This window comes from Doryrhamphus excisus, chromosome 20, assembly GCF_030265055.1.
Source record: "Doryrhamphus excisus isolate RoL2022-K1 chromosome 20, RoL_Dexc_1.0, whole genome shotgun sequence".
In the NCBI taxonomy this organism is placed as follows: domain Eukaryota; kingdom Metazoa; phylum Chordata; class Actinopteri; order Syngnathiformes; family Syngnathidae; genus Doryrhamphus; species Doryrhamphus excisus.
Window position 1 is genome coordinate 1,497,036 of NC_080485.1, and position 18,235 is coordinate 1,515,270.

An 18,235-nucleotide genomic window follows, 5' to 3' on the forward strand; every position below is an offset into this window, starting at 1 on the left:
AAAAGGCCCTCAAGGTTACATTTTTTCTTCCTAGTATCAAACTGTCTTCCATCTTTCACTTCCCATGTTTGGTGCTGCCGTGCAAATTCCAAATGAGCTGAGATGAGATGAGATGAGATGAGATGAGATGATGCCTGTGAAGATGTTTTTTCTTTGAAGACTTCTCAGATGTCATGTGGTTCTTGGACTGCACTCGGCACCAGTAACAGCCTTCATTTGGGCCCAGGATGTCTTGATGGACAGCCAACTGGATCCTCTGATCCATAGTTGGTGACATTCCTCCTTTCACGTTTGTGTTTATTTGTATATTATTTTATATTAGATTAGATTATTATTATTCAGGGTCTGCCAAAAAAAAATGTCTACCAGCTTTAGCAGCTGATAACTGAATTTTCTTTGCAGATTAGCCATCCACTTTTCATCATTGGGGTCGTGGGGGTATGCTGGAGCCTATCCCAGCTGATTTGGGTGAGGGGCGTTACTTACTTTTGGCCCCCGTTGTATTTCATCCCTGTACTTGCCCTCACGTGGTACCAGCTTTGTGTCATGAGAAACAGACGAGTCCAATGATAAACATTGTTTTTTATTAAAACAGTTTTTTAAAACGGCCTAGAAAGGTTCCCATGATTGCAAATGAAATACATTCCATTGTGTTAAAGTACTATTTAGTACTATATACTCAATAAGACAATTCTACCAAAAGACGTGATGTAATTCATTACTACGAAACTGTCAACAGTACACTTGATGCAGAGTGATGAACTGAATCCAGGGGTTGTCTGCTCAAGGGCACCTCAGTAGTGCCTCAAGACATAGGCTCCCAGTGGGATTTGGACCTCCAGTCCAGAACCTCACTGAATAAGAAAACACCAACTAGATCCTTGTGGTAAAACGTAAAACTGTAGGACGTGTACACAAATACCCAATGAATGAAAAAACTTCTAATCTACTGCAGGCAATCACATGTGTTCTGCATCCTTGCAGTGTATTAGACCGATCTATCTGTGTTCTTTTGGATGTCTGTTGTTGTATTTCCTACTGCTACCAGTAGAGGGTGTTTGTGTATTTGTGTATACGTGTATATGTGTATATGTGTATACTCGTAATAGTTGAAGACGTGTCCACTTGATCTCAGCCTTCTGTTTGGCTGTCGCCGGCTAAATATAGAGCCACAACAGTCCTGATTGGCTAAGGGAAAACCCTCCTATTATGTTCTGCTTTCTGATTGGTTGTAGGCCATTGTCACTCAAGCTCCTTCATGCAGGACTGTCTGTTTCTTGTATGATCGGTAGCTGCTAGCGATCGGATATGCTAAAGGAAGGCAGAAGTAAATGAATATTCGGCTTATGGATGACGAGGAAGAATATGTTCTAACCAGGATATAAAAATGCTACAGCCTGATGGTGCCAGGACAAACCATGATCAGAGGAATGAATGCGTGAGTTCATTTTGTGTCCCGTCTCTTAAGTTGGTCATTCAAATTCAAACCAAATTTGAACTTCGAGTGTAAACAATAGAGAAAGATGATAAAATATTGATGCCTGACTGAGAAAAGTAGTACCAAAAAACACACTAATGTTATGTTAACTAATGCTATGCTACATGGGGTATCATGCTATACTTCTTGAAATAAGCAACATGATGTGAACAGGAAAATCTGATATGATTTTACACCATTTGATGTAGTCTGCTCTAACCTAGTAGGAAAACATACACATCTTATTAGTCAACAATACACGAAGTATTTGACCTTGATTGCAGATATCTACAAAGCTGACCTTTTAGTGTAAAACGTTTTTTGAGGATGGGTGTGCAAGTGGACCGAGACCACCCACCCAAGGTGGGCACCATTTCGTGTTTGCACAGCCTAAAATGAGCTTTCGTGCTTGGCGTTATTTGTACGCGTGTTCCTTTGAAGCCGTGGCCTGTGGTCTTTAAACGCCTCGAGTGCGGCGCCGCAACGATGGAGCAGCCGGCCCATTTCCTTCCTGAAGCGCCGGGTCAAGATGGTGTACAGGAAAGGGTTGCAGAGGGAGTTGATGGGATGAAAAATGACCAGGACTATCTTGGATTGGGACACGCTGATGAGGGGCATGTGCAAGCTGGCCGAAATGGCGAAGAAGGAGATGGGCGCTTTGCAAAGGAAGTCGGTGAAAATGAGCACGGCCATGCGCTTGGCGAGCTTGGTGTCGCTGCTGCGACTGACAGGCAGCGGCTTGCAGACGTTCAGGTAGATGCACCCGTAGCAGCAGCACACCACCACAAAGGCCAGCACGTTGAGAGACAGGACCATCAGGACGTACAGCTGAGCGTCCCAGGTGTCGATGTCCATGGGGAGGCAGATGCTCACCCTGCTGTAGCTGTTGACCCCCACCAGGGGGAGAGCGGCCACCAGCAGGGAGAAGATCCACCCTGCCAACATGATGTTTGCCACACGGTGCATGCACAGCCGCTTGTTGAAATCCAAGGCGTTGACGATGGTGTACCAGCGTTCCAGGCTGATCACAGTCAGGGTGTACACGGACAGCTCGCACGAGAACATCGTCAGGAAGCCGGCGATGCCGCATCCCGGGCCTGTCTGCCAGGCGGCGGCGTAGTTGAAGTACTCGCGGCGAGAGTCGCAGTCCTTGAAGGCGATGAGCATCAGGTAGATGCCCATGCACATGTCGGCCAAGGCTAGGTTGCAGATGAGGAACTTGGAGATGGTCAGCTTGTGGCGAGTCAGGAGGAGGTGCATCAGCACGGCGATGTTACCAAAGACGGTAAAAACGGCGATCATCCATGTGAAGTGGCCCAGGATGGGGCCCAGGAGGTCCTCGCAAGGGTTAAGGGCGTCTGGCTTTGGTGTGCACAGGACGTCCGCGTATGTGGGACAAATGTGTTCCAGTTCCGGGTGGTCATTGTAGAGGTTGTATCCTGAACCGTCTTTTCTGGAGAACCAAAGACAGGCGGAATATTTCTCCTTAGGATTAATGCAAACACTTTCATCAGACTACTATAATACATACAACTATATTATATAACAATTGGGATTTTTGTGGTTGAACAATGATATCTTTGTGGAAACGAATCATTGTAGACCAGTATTATATTATATTTATTTGCCTTATGAAGGTAACATTAAAGGCACACATTTCTTTCTCTTTTCTGTCTGTTATAACACAAGAAAACAAGTTAATACAAGCTAGCTAAAACGGACATCATCGGGGCGCAGCTACTTAGATGCTGAAACCCTAACAAAAAAACTTTCAAAAACCATTTCCATAACTAGCCTAAATATTAACGAGCTCCAGTGATGATATTGTAGCAGCTAATGTGGAGTGCGGCATATCATATCATATCATATCATATCATATCATATCATATCATGTCTCGCTATGGGTGACCTTATGGGTGACGTCTCGGCATCACCCGCATTGCCCTCCTAATGCTACCTAATGGTGCTGGTACCGGGTTGCTAGTTTTGAAAAGTTAATGCCAGCTTATGAATCAAGTCTCGCACGTCTTGGGGCGAGAGGCGGGGTCCACCCTGGACTGGTGGCCAGCCTATCCCAGCTGTCTTGGGGCGAGAGGCGGGGTCCATCCTGGACTGGTGGCCAGCCAATCCCAGGGCACATATAGACAAACAACCATTCACACTCACATTCATACCTATGGACAATTTGGAGTGGCTAATGAACCTAGCATGTTTTTGGAATAATAATAATAATAATAAACAATGTGTAATAATTATAAACAATGAATGAAATCGATAAAGGAACAAGGGAACATCCCACCATGGTGGCTTATTTAGTGTCATGTTATGAAAAAATCACCATCACATCGGTTCATCTTTGTGTGGATACTCGAGTCTGCAAAATGAAACGGCACGAGGCAAACTGACTATTTTGTTACGTGCCATATTGAACAAAAACTGAAAACCAAGGCAAAGTCGGAGCAAATTTTTTTTTGTGGAAAACCAAATCATGATAAAACTGGGACATTTGAAAACAAATGTTTGTAACTTTTGTTTTTTGGTGTATGAATTTATCTTAGAAAGAGTTGTTTTATATTCAGTGTTGTCTTCTAGTCCAGTAGAGTAATCCTCCATTTATTGTATATATTGTATCCATTCATTTATATCCATTTATTAGGAACAGATGCATTATTAGTTGGGGTTGCTTTAAGACCAGAACAACTAATACACACAACTAATTACACAACAACTAATTGGCCTCATTTATTGGGCTGCACGGCGACCGAGTGTCTAGCGTGCAGGACTCACAGCTAGGAGACCCGGGTTCAATTCCACCCTCGGCCATCTCTGTGTGGAGTTTGCATGTTCTCCCCGTGCATGCGTGGCTTTTCTCCGGGTACTCCGGTTTCCTCCCACATTCCAAAAACATGCTAGGTTAATTAGCCACTCCAAATTGTCCATAGGTATGAATGTGAGTGTGAATGGTTGTTTGTCTATATGTGCCCTGGGATTGGCTGGCCACCAGTCCAGGGTGGACCAAAGACAGCTGGGATAGGCTCCAGTACAGTTTGATGCTGGTTGTATTATTGCAGGTCTTAGTATGAGCTGGCTTAGTTGTTAATAAGTTGTGAACAGATGAATTACTTTCATATTTTACAGTCCACTTGTGGATGTTAAAATCCAAATGAGCTGTGAGAATAAAGTAGTGTGATTTCAGTATGAAATAATCATCCAATGGTACAACAATGACTTACAACAACCGTTGGATTGTTTTGCAAAAAGGTGATGAATTATTCATGGTCTCCTGCCTGCAAATATAAAAGCAGTTGTAAGGTTTTGTTTCGTTGACATGGATATTTCACATCTCAAGTAGTAGGGAAAAGTACTACCCTCCTTCCTGGTTTCTTATTTTGGCATGTTTGCAACACTTAAAGGCTTCACATCATTAGAGAAATGTATATATTAGTCAAGGACAAATGAACACAAAGTGCAGTTTTTAAATCAAACGTTTTAGTAATTCTATGGGGGGGGGGGAACTAAATGCCCCCGTGTGAAAAAATGAGTTTTGTGCATCTCTGTGGACTAATTTTGCCCAATCATCTTTGTTGTAGTTCAGCTTGAGTGGAGGGCATGAAGTGACCTTTTCAAGGTCACAGTACAGCAACCCAATAGGATTCAGGTCTGGACTATGACTAGGCCAATCCAAAGTCTTCATTTTGTTTTTCTGCAGCCACTCAGAGGTGGACTTGCTGGTGTGTTTTGATCACCGTCCTGCTGCAGAACCCGAGTTGGTTTCAGCTTGAGGTCCCAAACAGAACATTCTCCTTCAGGATTATTTGGTAGACAGCAGAATCCATGGATCCATTTAGCACAGCAAGTCCTCCAGGTCCTGAAGCAGCAAAACAGCTGCAGACCATCACACTACCACCACCATATTTTACTGTTGGTATGATGTTGTTTTTCTGAAATGCAATGTTACTTTTACGCCACATGTGATGGGACACACACCTTCCAAAAAGTTCTACTTTGTCTTGTCAGACCACGTAGTATTTTCCCAAAGGTCTGAAGATCAAGATGTTTTCTTCCAAATTGAGATGAGCCTTAATGTTCTTTTTGTTCAACAGTGGTTTTGGTCTTGGATCTCTGCCATGCGGGCCGTTTGCCCACTGTCTCTCTTATGGTGGAGTCATGAACACTGACCTTAACTGAAGCAAGTGAGGCCTGCAGCTCTTTGGATGTTGTTGTGGGGTCTTTTGTGACCTCTTAGATGACCTGTTGCTGGGGCCTTTGGGTAATACTGCGGATAATTGCTCTCACTGTAGCTTGCTGGAGTCCCAAAGCTTTAGAAATGGCTTCATAACCTTTCCCAGACTGATAGATGTCAATCAATCTCAGTTATCTTCAAGAGGGGGCCAATCACTTCTTCACACGGGGCCATGGAGGTTTGGATTTTTTTCCTCCCTTAAGAGAAAGTTTCATTTAAAAACTGCATTTTGTGTTCAGTGTTTAATTTTGTTTGATGATTTGAAACATTGAAGTGACAAACATGCAAAAAGAAATCAGGAAGGGTAAAAGACTTTTTCTCACTACGGTATTTGCCCCATTTACTTGTGTTTGTTATGCCAGGAGTAGAAGGCACAGCATTGGCTGGGGTACGTGATGTTCACTTGCTCCAGCTCGGCCAGGCTGTCCAGTGGAGGAAGGCGCTTGAGAGCAAAAGCAGACGTAGCTTTCAGCTGTTTTAGATGCTGCAACCCTGTCTTGGGGAGGAAGCTCAACGCTGTGGAGGACACGTCCCTGAAGAACACAAGGACAACATGGACGACCACCACTTAGCATGGATTCATCTGGCTGCTTTTCACTTCAAGAGGAGGAGTTGATCCTGGAGAATTTCCTGACTTTATTTGTTGTGGTCGGTGATGCAGGCAGACTCCATGCTGTTTTCCAAACAGGCCCGAGTTTGACGCTTCAAATCGTTCAACATACAAGTGGCCTCCGACAATTGGTCTTGTGAGACCTACTTTTACTACTTTTTTTTACTACTTTTACTAAATGGAAATGATTGTTGGAAATATGATTGTTTTACCAGAACATGCCCTAACCCCAACCCTAACCCTAACCCTATCCCAAACCCTAACCCTAAGCCTAACCCTAACCCTAACCCTAACCCTAACCCTTTTACTAAATGGAAATGATTGTTGGAAATATGATTGTTTTACCAGAACATGCCCTAACCCTATCCCTATCCCTATCCCTAACCCTATCCCTAAGCCTAAGCCTAAGCCTAAGCCTAAGCCTATCCCTATCCCTAACCCTAACCCCCGCTATAGGCAGATAATCTGTATTGTGTGTATGAGTGTTTTTTTTGTCAGAGGTGTGTACTTGAGTCACAATTTGAATGACTTTGGACCCAAATATCATTGTCAATTACAATAATTACAATAATCAATATCAATATCATAAGACTTGCAACTGGACTTGCACGTTGACATCAATGACTCGAGAGAGGACTTGGACCTTTAGACCTTTAGTCTGATCAATTGGAAATACTTCATCTTTTCAGTGAACGTGTTGTACTGTGATACACACCAACAGGAGTTTTATTTACATGTTTTACATTATTCATGTCTAATATGGCTTATTGTCTCTGATTATATCTACGATGTTGGGTAGAAGAAATGTAAAGATTACTACTATATACGTACTACGTTATTTCCTGTCTTGAGGGCTCTAATAATGTTGGAAATTGTATTTAGCAGGTCGTACACGGACTTTCTATGCCATAACTATGAACATATTCAATGTATTAATATTGAATCCTACTTTGTGGGAATTGACTTATCATATCTTTTTATGCTGATTTCTGCTGCACCCTTTTATTTTCCTTTAACCCTGAAACTACAAGACAAGCAGGTTGGTGTAAAGCCAACATCTCAGCGCCAGCAGAGGAACCAAACCAAGCAGGTAAATAGTAGCTAGTAGTAGTAGTTGTATTTCAAAACACAACAAAACATGATTACTGCTGTTTCATAAAGACTCACAAACCAATATTTGAATATTCCATGTTCAACACTCACAGAGAAAGCGGACCGGTGGTTCCCTCAAATGCATCCTCTGGAAGCGTTCGAAGAAATCTGTTGTTACTTAAATCTCTACAAACGTAGAAAAAGAAACACAAAAGATATTATTATAGAAAACAGAGCACGGCCATCTTAACGCCTGTTAATGTACTACTATAGCTTGTACTCTAGGGTACAATAAGAAGTATTGCTAAAGAAGACTTACAGTTTCCTGATGTTGGTGCCGTTGAATGCAAAACGATCAACTTCCTTGATACCGCAACTCACCAGGGCTCTGTCAAGGTCAACATGTACCGTGAACACGGGACACGGGACAGTTGGAACCACATATTTAAATATCTGATATGAAATATCAGATATTTACATACATGATGTAAAAAGTCACGTACAGTCATACCTTGCTCCCGCTATGTTGCATTTCATCACAAAGTTCATTATTAAATCAATAATTGATGTTTTGTGGTAGACTACGGTCTACTGTTAGTTATACATAGTTGTACATACTGAAATACAAGAATATCATATTCTGCTCACTAGGTGGCAATAATAACACCAAACATTGACACATTACCTTACATTACCTTACATTACATTAACACTACATGAAGTCAGGAGGTCAGCCATGGCATGTCCGACATGATGGAGGTATAGCTCACTCGCTTGCTACGTCTCTAGCTAGTGATGTAGCACGCTCGCTCGCTTGCTACATCACTAGCTAGTGGCCGTCTGGAGTCCCTGCGCAATGTGTCATAAGCAATGAATAATAGGAGGGTAAACGTGACTATAGGGATGTTATGTCATGTCTGTAGGGCTCTAATAGTGTTAAAACCTTATTTAAAAAGTCATAAACTGGTTTTGCTAGGTGGTGGACATTGCCAGTTAGCCACCAGTTAGCCACCAGTTAGCCACCAGTTAGCCACCAGTTAGCCATTAGTTGCCATCATTATGTTGGCTTTCCCACATTATTTAAAGACATAGTCATCTTTTTCTATATAAACATTTGACTTTGAAGAAATGTAAATCACTTAAATATTTATCTTTCTTGTAATTGCAGCATTTAGCAAATATAAATAGTATAGGTAATTAGGTAGTGGCCTAAAACGGGAAGCATTTAGTCTGATTTAGTGCATGTAAACGTGTGGTTTCAACTGTACGTACAGAAAGCACATATGAGAAACAACAAAAGTATTAATAATATTCCCCAGACTAAATATTAGCTTCTTGTACTCACATGTCAACTTTGATCTTGGCCATACCATTAAAAGCATTGGCGGGGATGCTGGTGACGTCCACGTTGTCTTCCATGGATCTACAAAAGCAGATGCTTTCACTCTGACGAGTTCATCAGCCACGCAAGATGATAACAGTTGGAGGATTTGTGTAGCGTTAGCGGGCTAGCGGAGGTTGCGAGTGCGACTGCTGTGGTTATTCAGACGGGATTACTTACAAGATGAATTCAGTTCTTGCAAAGGACACGGTGGATAAGTCTGGCAAGTGTCGCAGGCCGGTGTTGTAGATGCGCCTGGAAGAAAGCAGCATGTTGGGACCTGATGGGCATCCGTGTCATGAGTGACATGAGTGACATGAGTGACATGAGTGACATGAGTGACATGAGTGACATGAGGTCAGGGAAGGCGGCCGAGGCACATCCTGTCTGACTGTTGAAGTTGAAATTTGCCATATTTACATATTTCCTGATCAAAATGCAAGAGTGCAACGAGTTGGATGGCGAAACGCCTTCATTTGGGCCAAGAATCCTCGCGTCATGACCGACATCCAATTGGCTCCTCTGGCTCAGGACCCCTGGGGGGGGGGGGTCTATCGCTTCACTTTTTTATTCCATCAGCCTCAGGATCTTATGAGAAGTTTCAAATGAGTGACTTCCGATGTGAACCCCAGTGAGAGGCCTTACTTATGCTTTCAAAGAGAGAAAGCTTTTCTGCCTTTGTCGTCAAGATCAATGATCCATATTTTGGCTTTTAAAGGGTTTAGTTTAAACGTTTGGTTCGCTGATCAACGCTTTAAGGCTTGTTTGCAATAAAGTACTTTAGTCAGTCAAAAAACGATATTTTCATGCTCTGCTGAATGAACCACTTTGACTGCAAAGATGGAGGATTGTATATTCAACTCAACAAAAGACAACAAATTGTCCTGGAGGATGGGCTGTGTGGACGCTACTTTTTATACGAATAAAAGATAAGACATGTTTTTCTGTTTATTAAAAAATGTGATGAAGTTTTATTTGACAACAGCATTTTCCACTCATGTGAATTATTATTATTTCTTATTATAATTCTTATTTTCTTATTAGCCTTAATGATCAACCTGTATGAACATAAACATCTCCAAATGAGTCAGTGCCTCACCAGCCATGAACCTCATTGAAAACATTTAACCTTCGACTGCCCGCTTGTCAATCATGAACTCATGGATTTATAATTGATGAATGCAGACATTCATGGTAAGAAAAGATAGAAGAAAGATGGAAAATAACATGAAACAAAGTCACATGTACTCACAGATATTTCAAGTGAGGCAGGTCAGTGAATGCACCCTTTTCAATTGTCCTGAGGTTTATCAGACCTTCCATGATGCTACATGAACAGACATAAGAAACATGACGTAAAAGCCAAGTTCAGCCATGTTGGACTATAAACTAGGCTGTCCATCGTCATATGGCACACGGGGAAATCAATTCCTGCATTTCCACCTTTTATTAGGATTAGTAGCAGGAAAGTACCGTGGTTGGTTCTTCATTTGTAGTCAATCCATCCTGCAGTTTGACAGTTTTACACAAACAACAATGCTTTGCACAGCATGATTATATCAGTAGCTATGAACGTGTTACGGGCATCAGACAACAAAGCGGGCAGCTGTGAGATTTAAAGTTCCATCAAACAACCTGGAACTGAGATATTCTATTAAAATGAAAAGTATAAATAGATCTCGTATACATACATTTCCTTCAGGTCGTCGATGAAGAAGAAGGCACGTGTTCGTATCGATGTGATGCACTTGCTGTAGGAGACCAAACTGTGGCACACGTTCATTAATTAAGACTAATTAAACAACATGCAACAAAATAAAGTAGCATATACCATTTAACAATAGGATGGCACTCCATAAAAATATGTCAAAAACACATTAAGCTAAACACATTAAGACGGGGCCGAGTGGTTAGCCAGCAGGCCACACAGCTAAGAGACCCGAGTTCGATTCCACCCTCGGCCATCTCTGTGTGGAGTTTGCATGTTCTCCCCGTGCATGCGTGGCTTTTCTCCGGGTACTCCGGTTTCCTCCCACATTCCAAAAACATGCTAGGTTAATTAGCCACTCCAAATTGTCCATAGGTATGAATGTGAGTGTGAATGGTTGTTTGTCTATATGTGCCCTGGGATTGGCTGGCCACCAGTCCAGGCTGGGATAGGCTCCAGTACCCCCCCGGGACCTTCGTGAGGATAAGCAGCAGAAAATGAATGAATGAATGAAAAAGCATTTCCAATATTTTTCCCAAACCAGGTTTTCTATCCAGGGTGGCTTTTCTAGGTCTTAAGTGGACTAGGAAGTGAGAAGGGAGGTGAGGAAAAGAGGATGTGTCCTACACAAACACACTTATCACCTTGTTTTGGAGCCAATCTTAGCATCCAATATGAACGTATGGAGGACAAGAAGTGAAAATGTTTAGGAATGACGTCTAAACAAAAGACAGTGGAAGGCAAACAAAGACTCGGACGCGTCCTTGATTGTTTTGTTGACTGATGGAAAGTCATCTTGGGTCACTTTGCTTCACTTCATTCCATCTGCGCCGCCTTTAAAAGTATCGTCGTTGATGTAGGATGCACAGAATGGCTCGTTAAAAGTGTGCTGTCTGATGACGATAGATGTATGTGTTGTCGTTACCATGGCAACATAAGCTAATATTAGTGGACAACACTGAAAGTCTCACGTGCCAATCGTGTTCATAGTTTATTTTTCTAATGTTCATGCCAAATAAAACACACAAAAACAGGTACTTCTCCCTGACACCTTCCATAAATACTATTTCCTGTACAGTTCTTTGAACACGGCGAACCCATCATTCATCAGCCTCGTACTGCAAATATCCAAGGATGATAAGCCTCGTCCCTGAGGAGGAAGCCAGACGTGTCAAAGTATTCCACATTTTTCATATCTGCTCCCTCAACTGAAGGAAAACAGGCGAAGCTAAATTGACAGTTAGCTCCAGAAGTATAAGGACAGCGACTCGTTTGTTATCATCTTGCCTTTTTACACCATCAACATCATCAGGGCCCCGTTTCACGAAGCAGGTTCAACCAACTCTGGAGTCTAACCCTGAACTCTGAGTTGATCTACTCTGAGACAGGAAACTCTGACTTACGGGTTTCAGAACAGGTGATTTCAATTGGTTCAATCAACACAGAGTTTGTTCACTCTGAGTTAAGCGCGTGCACCACGACTTTAAAAAGCCCTGATCAATGGAGCCCCGTTCCCTCGATTCACCATGGTAACGAGTGATAAGAAAAGATCGTTATATTTCAGTCCTCTGGAACTGGATATATTAATGCGGTCATACGGCAAATTTGAAAGCGTTTTTAAAAAGAAAAGCAACATTGAAAGCGTTTTTAAAAAGAAAAGCAACACGGCTGCAGCAGCGAAAGAACGCGAGTCGGCGTGGGAGAGTTAATGCTCGAGTCAATGCGTAAGTTTACATTTATTATATACATTTATGCAATCACAATAATATTAGGCTACAGATGCAAACAAGTAGAATGGTGTTACAGCTACAATTTATGTCACTTAGATGTAATCCCACCGGCGAAAAAAGAACGTGGAAGCAGTTGAAGATGAAATATAAAAACATTGTTCAAACAGGTAAGCCCTCAGCATAACAGTCAGGGTGCCTCTTTTTAATCATGTTTACCACTAAATATCATTCAGCGGCTGTTTCAGTGTGCATTATCTCCAACATAATATTGTTTTCACACACATAAATGTCCTCGCCTGTATACAGTTAAATCAGACATATGAAAAGCAACATCTAACTTCTACTCAGCCAGTGGAATTCATGTGCAACTGTATAATGTCATCCTTATGTGTTCCCAGCTACCACTAAAAGAAATCTACAAAGTGCGTTTATTAAAAACAGTACAAAAAACAGAAAAAGAAATGGTGCTGCTGGACCGCCAGATAACTAAAACGGATCTGGAAATTGAATTATTAAAACACAAGTTAGAGGTGGGTGCATGGTCATAGGTGAATTGTGTTGATGATTGTAACAATTAAAAAGTAAGAAACCATTTTTTTTCCTTATTTGTAGGAAACAAAGAAGACCAAATGAATTTTTTTTGTCTTTCTGTTTATTTTACTGCTGTTGGTGATGGTGATTATGAAAAACGACCAAACTGGCTTTAAACACGCGCGACAATGAATGAATCACACCGGAGACAGAAAGAAACTCGAGGTTCATTGAAGAAAACCTGGTCCCGACCAGGTTATGTTCACAGAGTCTGTTGCCATAGTAACTGACACCGAGGTTAAGTTACCTCTCTCTGTGAAACAGGCTGGAGTTACTCCTCTGTCTCTGGTTTGACTTACCTCCCTTTTTGAAACGGAAAACTCAGAGTTTCCCTCATTTCAGGGTTAACATACTCCGAGTTTTCACTAAACCTGCTTCGTGAAACGGGGCCCAGGACTGGACTGGTGGCCAGCCAATCCCAGGGCACATATGGACAAACAACCATTCACACTCACATTCATACCTATGGACAATTTGGAGTGGCTAATTAACCTAGCATGTTTTTGGAATGTGGGAGGAAACCGGAGTACCCGGAGAAAAGCCACGGAGGACTCTACAGGCAGACTCCACACCGAGATGCACAAGCGGGGATTCAGTCCCAGGTCTTCCCGATCTCCTAACTGTGGGGCCAGCATGCTAACCACTCATCCACCGCATGTGCAACCAGGGTTCAAATCTCAGCCTCAGCGTTTTTCCCCACACTGTCTTTGGCCCTTGAAGGCACCATGACATGCTCACTTGGGTTCAATTATTCAATCGCTAAGCAAGAAGCTACATTAGCCACTTTGTTTTCTTGGTTTTTTTCTTGTGTTTATTGAATCTGCTGAACTGGTGAGGTAACAATTGCCACAAAGTCACCAAGAGGTTTTGGAAAAGGTTTTTTGTGTGTGTAAACGTAAAAAAGATGTTGGCCTGGAATCAATTGCTTTGCTAACGTTAACTTAGCATTAGCCTTGTTAATCTGGTCTGAATGATTTGGTCCAGACAGGCCAGATGCCCTCCCTGGGGCATTGAACCCACTGATGGCGAGCCACAAAACAAGGCCAGGAGACTGCACACTCACCGCCTTTTGGGTCAACCTTCCGTACCTGGTGACCCGGTTGGGTCAACCTTCCGTACCTGGTGACCCGGTTGGGTCAACTTTCCGTACCTGGTGACCCGGTTGGGTCAACTTTCCGTACCTGGTGACCCGGTTGGGTCAACCTTCCGTACCTGGTGACCCGGTTGGGTCAACTTTCCGTACCTGGTGACCCGGTTGGGTCAACTTTCCGTACCTGGTGACCCGGTTGGGTCAACCTTCCGTACCTGGTGACCCGGTTGGGTCAACTTTCCGTACCTGTGGTTTGGTAGGAGGCTCAGCAGCCTGCCCCCCCCCCCCCCCCCCCAACATCATGTTCCAACATCACTCCTGGCACATTGTGGACAACTTGTGCATTTGGGCGTTACCTCCTCAGTCCATAAATTCCACATGTCACTGTGTGGCCCCATTCATTGGAATTGTGCATCCATCGGGAACCGGAGAACCGGACTGCAGGGTGTTGTAGGTTAAAACTGTTCACAAAACTGACTAACTGTGCACATTCTAAAGATACATTTGGTACCAGTGTATATAAGTACAGTATAGTATATATTTATGTTGTGTTTTGTACTATGTTCAATAGAAGTCACATTTAAACTAGAATTGTGTAATTTACTGTTCCTGTCCTCCATAGCCCAACCTAGTCTTCTTTAAATCCTCCAGTCATTAAACTTTATATTGTAACATCAGATCTACGTTACACAAGTCCAATATGATGGAATAACAACTTATCCTCCCATTCTGTGTGGAAGTGGTAATTTTTTTTGTTGTTGTCCCTGCACCTGCAGTGGTCCCGTAGCCTGCACATTAGCATTCATTCATTCATTTTCTACCGCTTTTTCCTCACGAGGGTCGCGGGGGTGCTGGAGCCTATCCCAGCTGTCTTCGGGCGAGAGGCGGGGTACACCCTGGACTGGTGGCCAGCCAATCCCAGGGCACATATAGACAAACAACCATTCACACTCACATTCATACCTATGGACAATTTGGAGTGGCTAATTAACCTAGCATGTTTTTGGAATGTGGGAGGAAACCGGAGTACCCGGAGAAAACCCACGCATGCACGGGGAGAACATGCAAACTCCACACAGAGATGGCCGAGGGTGGGATTGAACCCTGGTCTCCTAGCTGTGAGGTCTGCGCGCTAACCACTTGACCGCCGTGCCGCCCTGCACATTAGCAATGTGGTCTAAAAAGTCAAATAGTCGAAATGTAAAGGTAACCAAGGATGTTATTTCATGTCTCTTAGATGTTTAAAAAACATACTTTGAAAGTCATAGACATACTTTCCATCAGTATGAAAATCTTCCACATATTAACATTTGAATCATACTTTGTAGATATTCACCTACCACAGTCGGGTCTGGAATTTTTGCGGCAGTAATCCACGGCAAACTAAAACTCAACTTTGACAACCCGGCACTTCCTGTCCTTCCCGCCAGCTCGCCTCATGCCGGAGAACATTTCCAGTAAAACACACAAGCACACGTCTTATGTCTTCAATGTCTTATTTTCTGGTATTTACTGTGTTCAGCTAGGAGACGCGAGTTCGATTCCACCCTCGGCCATCTCTGTGTGGAGTTTGCATGTTCTCCCCGTGCATGCGTGGCTTTTCTCCGGGTACTCCGGTTTCCTCCCACATTCCAAAAACATGCTAGGTTAATTAGCCACTCCAAATTGTCCATAGGTATGAATGTGAGTGTGAATGGTTGTTTGTCTATATGTGCCCTGTGATTGGCTGGCCACCAGTGGAGGGGGGACCCCGCCTCTCGCCCCAACACAGCTGGGATAGGCTCCAGCACCCTCATGAGGATAAGCAGTAGAAAATGAATGAATGAATGAATCTACTGCGTTGGGTAGTACAAGTATGAAGGTGGCTGTAGGGGTGTTGGTTCATGTCTGGAGGTCTCTAACAATGTTGACGCTCATATTTAGAAGATAGTAAACTGTTTTTGTTTGTATATTATCCAAGGTATGAATAAGGAATCCTACTTTGCGGGAATACCCTTATCATGGTTTGTCTGGAGCCAATTAATAACAATACACAAAGGATTATTGTGTAAGATTTGACTTTGCGTCATGGTGCTACTATGGTGCTTTCAAGGACGGCTCAACAAAGTCCGACATCTCCAAGCTTGGCAAAATAATATAATCAGTGAAGACAAACAAAATTGAAGGCTGGTGCATGTTGTACATTTTGCCCGTGTTATGACATGCAGTTAACCTTCGCCACGTTAGTTGGACTTTTAGCACAATCTTCAAAAATGTCTGAAATGTCATTTTGTGGTTGAATATGGCCTATTATTCATCCACATGTATGCATATTGAAGCATACATATTTTGTTGCCTAAATGAAGCATTGTCAAGCATAACATGACTAAATTAACAAAAATACAATGTAAGAAATGAAAATGACTAAAATTAGGAATGTACCATTCCACATTGGTCACTAGGGGTCAGTATTTGTTCACACCTGATTGTATCACCTGACCACAGGCTTTTATTGAAATGACAGTATCTCAACAGCCACAATAACTAACAATCATAACAATAACACGAGCTACTGGCCATAATCCAGCTAGAACTCAACTCTGAAACCCCAACGCCATTTCCTGTCCACATGTACACAAATTATATTTGTCTTAAACGGCGTATTTACTCTTATGTCTACTATTATGGGTACTATGAGTATAAAGGTCACTATAGGGGTGTTATTACATGTCTAGAGGACTCTAAAGATATTGTGTGATGATCAAACATCTTTTAGATAATATGCGGGGATCCACTGGATATTCATTCATTTTTTATCCTCACTGGGGTAGCGGGGGTGCTGGAGCCTATCCCAGCTGTCTTGGGGCGAGAGGCGGGTCCACCCTGGACTGGTGGCCAGCCAATCCCAGGGCACATATAGACAAACAACCATTCACACTCACATTCATACCTATGGACAATTTGGAGTGGCTAATTAACCTAGCATGTTTTTGGAATGTGGGAGGAAACCGGAGTCTCCACTGAATATAATTATCATAAATACATTATGCATAATATATAATTAAAATGTGATATTATATCTGTTTACATTTTATCCATATATGCAATGATATTGATATACAGTATGATTGTGATAATTTTATGAGTAAATAGCTAGATACAAAACATTGGAAGGAGCTCTCACTGTCTGTACTTTTCCACACCACTAGAAAGTACAACCACCAAGACCAATCATTGGGGGGTGCATGAGTACCCAATGCCGTGGCCAGTAAAGCAAGAACTAAACTAAAGTATAAATATGTGAAGAAGTGTATATTTCTGTATTTACCTTATCTCATGTTCATGTCATGACCCCCTAAGCAAAGTGACCTTGTGTTTTGTGTTATTGCTTTCTGTTAAGACTTTGAATAAGAACATCAGCAACTGTTATGGCACCAAATAACAAATAGCATCCAATCATTCTTTTGGATAGAAATCTCTCTCTCTCTCTCTCTCTCTCTCTCTAATATACGTAATAAACACATGCATGCAACATATTACATAACAAACAACTTACATTTTTCTTATGCTGACCAGCCCTGTGAAGGCGCGGGTCGGAACCGCTGTCAAATTCAGGTTTGTGAGCATTCTGGGAAGAAAGTGACATGATGTGTACGTGGAACCCACACAAACACACACAGAGTTTTTACAGAGTACAGAGTACTTACAGCAGAGACACGGCTGATGTCCCGTTCTTATTGGTCCGTTGAGTCAAGTTGCTGCATTGGAAACTGGAAGCAGTGCAGCTGCAGATTTCCGGACACCTGAACATCTCATAGGAGGTCACGTTCAGAATGCCAGACAGCAGGACCACGACCCAGGTCGCCTGGGAGGTCATTGTGAAATAAAACCAAAATGTCAAGCTAACCTAAAAGACAAAAACAAACCAACTCAGTCAAATACTACGATCCAAAATGAAAGTAAACTAAAAAACATGCTTGGCCATAACAAAATGCTCTTGTTTCCTCAAGCTCTCTTTCAGGGAGTTTGAGCTTGTGTTGCCTTCATGTACGCGTCCAAACGAGGTGCCTGCCCACCTGGAGGAGTCACCTAAAAGAGGAGCACAGACAGCTGAGATATGCTTGTGGGTGGAGATCACCAAAGCTCCTCAACTTGAATGACACGGACTTTGAGAGCCGTACGAGTCCAAGGTACTACATGTAATTATGAAAGCTGTACTGCATGAAAAAAGGAACATAGACTATACCGTAACCCAATCCTTAACTTTCCTATCATTCTGTGTTCTTTACTCTACAAAGAGTTGGTATTGGTGGTATTGGGACACAAAAACCAGG

General features: G+C 42.6%; 1 protein-coding gene across 1 annotated transcript; it reads right to left on the reverse strand.

Moving 5' to 3' along the window:
* Positions 1-628: 628 nt before the first annotated feature.
* On the reverse strand, positions 629-17,910 carry LOC131108181 (lutropin-choriogonadotropic hormone receptor-like). The gene is made up of 11 exons (XM_058059015.1): positions 17,609-17,910; positions 17,458-17,529; positions 10,495-10,569; positions 10,056-10,130; positions 8,984-9,058; positions 8,768-8,845; positions 7,742-7,810; positions 7,534-7,608; positions 6,065-6,253; positions 4,711-4,764; positions 629-2,930 (listed from the first exon to the last, which is right to left on the reverse strand). Exons 1-11 carry the CDS (start codon positions 17,776-17,778, stop codon positions 1,868-1,870), a joined length of 1,995 nt encoding a protein of 664 aa, XP_057914998.1. The 5' UTR covers positions 17,779-17,910; the 3' UTR covers positions 629-1,867.
* Positions 17,911-18,235: the final 325 nt, after the last annotated feature.

Excerpts from the sequence above, each read along its gene's own strand:
- LOC131108181 (XM_058059015.1), bottom strand. The coding sequence starts at position 17,778 with ATGACCTCCCAGGCGACCTGGGTCGTGGTCCTGCTGTCTGGCATTCTG. Across the intron at positions 17,530-17,608 it reads ACATCAGCCGTGTCTCTGCT|AATGCTCACAAACCTGAATT; the intron begins GTAAGTACTCTG and ends CTTTCTTCCCAG. Across the intron at positions 6,254-7,533 it reads ACCACCGGTCCGCTTTCTCT|GGACGTGTCCTCCACAGCGT; the intron begins GTGAGTGTTGAA and ends TGTGTTCTTCAG.